Source organism: Stegodyphus dumicola, chromosome 2 (genome assembly GCF_044657685.1).
Source record: "Stegodyphus dumicola isolate Sdum_Otavi_A_Nest chromosome 2, ASM4465768v1".
In the NCBI taxonomy this organism is placed as follows: Eukaryota; Metazoa; Arthropoda; class Arachnida; order Araneae; family Eresidae; genus Stegodyphus; species Stegodyphus dumicola.
This window is the reverse complement of record NC_140769.1, coordinates 25757439-25763490: the sequence shown is the minus strand read 5'-3', so window position 1 is coordinate 25763490 and position 6052 is coordinate 25757439. Positions and strand designations below refer to the sequence as shown.

Here is a 6052-nt window from a genome sequence, read left to right as displayed (position 1 = left end):
TATGGGTAACGGTACCGATGCGTTTGTTTTAGAAGTGTATATTCTACAAATAGCATATCATGTACTAAAGATTTTATTTAAAGAGTTAATTTGCATTATAATAGTGAAAACGGACGTTTTATATTGCAAAACTGATTAATTAAAATTTTTAAAAGATTTTTCAGTTTATCAAGACTTTTTAATAAAAGTAAATGCTCATTAGCAAAATGAATATCAATAAAAATAATTTTCAGTTTTTGCGTTTGTTTTCCAAGTGGTGTTTTATTTCCAATACAGCACAGTGACTTAAAGTTTCTGACTACTCTAAAAAGAAACACCAAACTTTCCTACATGGTATTCACACGTATATTTGAAGACTTCCATTCAATATAGGGAATAACACGGAATTAAACAATCCCTAACTTTTCCCTATTTTCATCCAGAAAATCCCTACTCTCATCTTGATGCTCCAGCAGATGCTAAGAGGAATCCTAGGAGAGAGGATGCTCTTTATTTAGTATCATGAAAGGATTGACAAGACACAGGCCCATAGGGCTTGATGAACCTATCCCAACCCTAATGACATTTCAGTCTTGCATCATGGCACAATCTGAAGTTGTGAAGTGTTGAATAGAAGAAAACATGACTTCGGATGTGGAAGTTGTGTTTGTGATCACCGTTTATTTGTGCAGCGTTTTCGGCCACGTGGGTGCTTTGCCTGCGACGTTGAAGATAGGTAAGTGATATTTATGAAGATTTTAACAACATGATTTTAAGCAGAATTGTCTTTTTATGGTCAGGAGGAAAAGGATAAGACGTTTGCTGGCACAGAAAAATAGAGATAAAAAAATAAAAATAAAATATGTCTTCTAATTGAACAATAGCTTGATGAACAATAAAATAAAGTTTGGATCTATTCAATTTAAAAGACTGTTTCATTTATGAATCAGCTGTAATAGTTTAGTTTGGTTAAAATCACAAGCACGCAAATGAAGAGTGCCAATTTTTAAATAAGTTTTTCCGGAATTATTCTTTATGTTGCTTCAAAACATCTGGACTACAGATATCATTTAAAGTGCCGTGGTTTTAAGCAATACTCTATTTTTTTACTTAATGCAATGAGAAGCATAATATTATTTTGAAAATTTTAAGATCTTCTTTAAGAATTTCGTAGTGAAATTCCTCATTTAATAAGTTGTCCATACAAGAAATGAAACATTTTTGTAGGCATCATTTAATGTATTAAAATAATAATAAATTGAATACATATTTTGAAACTCAATTATTTAAATGAAAAACCCTTTCTGAAACAAGAAAAAATATGCGTGAAGTATATTTCGATTTTAATACTTTAAAATATGATCATAATACCTTGCGGATTTGAAATGATTCAAACCACTATTATGAATGTGTTCATTTACCTAGATTATAAACCATTACTAGTTAATGTGTTCATTATTATGCACGGGTTTGTTTATTCATTTATTATTAATTAGGTTATAATCCATTGCTGGTTAAATATGCTCTAAATAATGACGGAAGTAAACAAAATATCGGCAGCTATGGAAAAGAAAATCAGAATGCTTATACGATATTCTTTCCAACATGATTAACAAAATGCAAAAGATTTAAATTAGTTAAAGATAAGAATAATGCAAAGAACTTTACATGTTTTCCTCATTCATTTCCCCTGGAAAAGTGGAACATATTTTAATTCCTTAAAATATATCATTTTCATACACTATTCAGAAAATATCAGAAAATACGCGAAATATATATATTTCGCATGTAAGAAAAAATATGCATAATTTTGGAATTTCTATGAAAAAAATATGTAATATGTGTTATATATATACATTTGAATGTAATCTATAAATATCACTGACATCCAGAAATCAATTTTATCTTAAAAATGAAATGCGAAATGGCCATGATAACTTCATTATCAAATTTTACGGTTGGTATTTTAAGGTTAAAAATGTTGAGACAAATTATTTATTCATAACTTTAATTGTAAAACGAAATATTTTGTCATGGACAGAGTACAGAATTTCCATGAACTAAACAATTGAAAAATAATTGTTCTATCAAAGCATACAATTTTTCATGCAATATAGCATGATAATAATGAACGTTTAGTACCTCGAGTATTATCTCAGCCTACAAAGCGGCCAAGCCGTATATATACGTTCAAAATGTTAATATGATATCGTTTGTTACAGAGATACACATTGGGAAATATGGCCCTATAACTAAATTAGCATACATATTTGGGAGAAACGTTAACAAGGTATAAATCGAGATCGTGTTATAATTATTCTGAAGAAAATACTGGTTCTGAAGACCTTTTCCAGAACTTTAGGACTTTGTGAAGAAGCGCTTGGCCATTATGTAAGAAGACTAGAAATCGTATAAAAGATCATTTAGGTAATAAACTCAATTTTGAAATTTGAAATGCATACTGAAGTTAGCTTTTGATTATGTGAATACCAATACAGATAACAAAAGTATATTTTGGAGTCTTTAATGAAAAATAAATTGAGTTATTATATACCGCGTGCTATTAAGTGTGAATCAAAATGGAATATTTTCTTATCATATGTTTATGTGAAAATAATAACATATTTTTTAGCAACAACAATAAAATCTTGTTTCGCAATGTATCTATAAATATAAATCACGATATCTATGAAAAGCTTGTAAGGATTTATTTATTTTTATCTAACCAATTATTTTTTGTTCAGTATCTTTACTGTCATTATCTCTTTCTGTTTTCTTCCCAGAATGCTGATTCATGTTCGCTCGTATTCAAATAAGGTAAAAAAAGATAATATTTAAACGAAGGCTTTAGATTGTTTAATCAAAGCGTGTTACGCCTGTCGAAGGTCATGTTATTAGATGGAATTCTGCTGGTAAGCAGTGCGTCTTCGGTGTTGCTTTATTCTTGCCGATAGTACTTGTCACGTCGGTATAAGTTTGATCCAATTTGTGCGTTACTAATTTCTGTGTAGCCTTTGATTAACTTACTAATTAGTTCAGTTTTAATTTTAACTTATTACTTTTGAGTTACGTCAAAAATGCTGGCTGGTGTGTAAGAACAAGGAGTGCCTTCTGTTAATTATTGAGCTCTTAATAAAAGATTTTTTACTCTTTTCTTACATTTCTCTATTTTCTTACTGGACATAACGATAAGTTGCTTAAATCTATCAAGAGTCTCGCCTCCCAAGAAGGTAAGATTGTAGAAGGTATTTAGTAGAAAGCCTTTTCCCATGATATGCAACAAAATATTTGATATACTTCAGCGAATGATAAGCTTAAAATCAAAGTGCACTATATACGATACATGATAAAAATATCCGTAAACATCAATGTCTTAGATTTTTAAAATGTATTCATTATGCTTTACAATTATACTTTTATATTGTGCTCTGCATTAAAGGTTTACTCATTATGCTTTATCCAAAATATTAGGCAACGTCTATGGGGATGATTTAAGTTTTATTAACATTCTTTCTTTCATAAATAAGCAAGTTTCTATTAGTTTCATAAACTTTCTTAAAAGCAAGGAATATCTATAATACATCTTGTTAAATTCCTGTCTACGTATTATGAGCTCTCAAAATACAACTTATTCTTATGAGTTTAATTCGGAAGTGACATTTAACTTTCTAACTTTCTATAGCCGTGAGTATGTTTCTTTTTTACCTTAAATAATTAATCTACGAATGTTGTACTTCCTGTCTACAGTTTCATTATCTGCTATGATTCAACTTTTAGGGTAGTACATTTAAGTCTCTTAGCTCGGGTTTTATTATATAGGGTCATATAAAAAGTCTCCGCGTTTTTCTGCTACCAGATGGTGTTGATTCGTATATATACGACGAAACTCACCCGATTGTCCAAAACAAACATGTGCTTCAAAGATGATATTCAGTTTTCATTGTATGTGAAGATAATTTTCTAATTCGTTGCTCGTGTAAAAGGTAATATTGATTTGAAAACTAGTGAAATATCCGAAGAAATACGCTATGTGATGCATATTTTACTATGAAAAAGGTAAAAACGCTGCAAAAACATGTCGAAAATTTTGTGAAATGTACGGTGGGAATGCTGCAAGTGAACGAAGCACCCAGCAGTGGTTTTTCTCGTTTCCGTTCCAGAAATTTGGATGTCAAATGTGTACCTCAGTCTGGTCGGCCAGCCACGCAAGTTGCGAGGAAATAGCGGAGGCATTAAACATCAACCACATGGTAGTTTGAAATCATTTGAAAAGAGCAGGATACAAAAAGAAGCTCGATATTTGGGTACCGCATGAGGAATTGTCCCTAATGAGCTGCTGCAACTTGGAGAAACCGTCAATTCGGCCCTCTACTGAGCAGAACTCGACCGTTTGAAAAGCAATCCAAAAACAGCGACCAAAATTGGCTAACAAAAAGGGAGTTGCGCTCCATCATGTCAATGCGCGGCTACACACATTTTTGATGACGCGGAACAAATTGATGGACCTTGGTTGGGAAGTTTTGATGCATCCACCTTATAACCCGGACCTTGTGCCGTATCACTACCATTTGTTTCAGTCTCTAGAAAACTCTCTTGGTCGTAAAAAACTGGCCGACTGAAGCGCTGCTGAAAATCACTTGGCCAAGTTTTTCGTCGATAAACCACAGAAGTTCTGTAGCGATGGAATTATTACAATTAAGATATTGGCAAATACAAGATGAATCTCTGCCGATGACCAAAGTGTCATTAAATTAAAATGCAAGGCATTTTATTTGCAAGAACTCACCTTTTTCTCTTATAATTTTCGAAATATCACTAAATTTCAAAAAGCATATTTATTTCTAGTTCATGTATTAATAATCTATCAATTGTAATAATAGTGAAATTGCAACATATTTCGCTGAAAAAATTACCAAAACAGGTACATCTATAGTTAAGTAAAAATTCGTGAATTTCATGATCGCCAATATATATATATATATACGATATTTTATGGAAATATAAATTGATTACGATTAAACGTAGGCTGATCTTTCTTAACTCAGCAGTCAGTCAGCAAGAAAATATACTGTTTATGATTGATAAAAGGATTAAAAAATGCCTGAAAGGATTCGAATTTTGTTTTAAGGTATTTTACGCTTTCTCTGAGCTCGTATTCTACCAGTCTGCTATTACACCCATTAGCTACACCATTAGCATTGACATGATGGAGCGCAACTCCCTTTTTGTTAGCCAATTTTGGTCGCTCTTTTTGGATTGCTTTTCAAACGGTCGAGTTCTGCTCAGTAGAGGGCCGACTTGACGGTTTCTCCAAGTTGCAGCAGCTCATAATGGACAATTTCTCATGCGGTACCCAAATATCGAGCTTCTTTTTGTATCCTGCTCTTTTCAAATGATTTCAAACTACCATGTGGTTGATGTTTAATGCCTCCGCTATTTCCTGGAAACTTGCGGCTGGCAACTTGCGGCAACTTTCCTGGCAACTTGCGGCAACTTGGTGGCTGGCCGACCAGACTGAGGTACACATTTGACATCCAAATTTCTGGAACGGAATCGAGAAAACCACTGCTGGGTGCTTCGTTCACTTGCAGCATTCCCACCGTACATTTCACCATTCTGCTATTACACCAGTCTGCTATTACACCCAGTCTGCTATTACACCATTATTGCTAACACTATTTGTTTTCCTTTTTAGTTTTATTATTAAGCATTGCTATCTTCGCATTTACTACATATACAATTCAATAATTTTTTTCTACTTTTATCAGTCTTTCTTAGTTTTTAATATCAATATTCAGTCCGAATAAGAGTATAAGTTCGAGATATTTGTTTTGTTAATTTTTTACATTAACATTATTTATTAAATATCACGCTCTTAGTACTTGCTTAGTACTGCTTCCATTCAACAGCAAAATCATAAAATATTTAAAAACAGCGTGCGTATCTTTAGAATTTTGGATAGACATTGTCTCCAATTGGAAATAAAAATGTTTTATTCCTCACAATATTGCGACTGATCGCTTTCAAATTTTTGTTAAACAAAACTTCGTTAAAGATTAACGAAGTATGAAAT

General features: G+C 32.1%; 1 protein-coding gene across 3 annotated transcripts in view; it reads left to right on the top strand.

Moving 5' to 3' along the window:
* Positions 1 to 476: 476 nt before the first annotated feature.
* Positions 477 to 6052, top strand: part of LOC118186109 (glutamate receptor ionotropic, kainate 2-like) — a 550727-nt gene continuing 545151 nt past the window's right edge. For all 3 annotated transcript variants that reach the window (XM_085810533.1, XM_085810531.1, XM_085810532.1), the window contains exon 1: positions 477 to 715. In XM_085810533.1, the coding sequence (XP_085666659.1) occupies positions 622 to 715 (94 nt within the window). In that variant the 5' untranslated portion in view covers positions 477 to 621. The remainder of the gene's footprint in view (positions 716 to 6052) is intronic.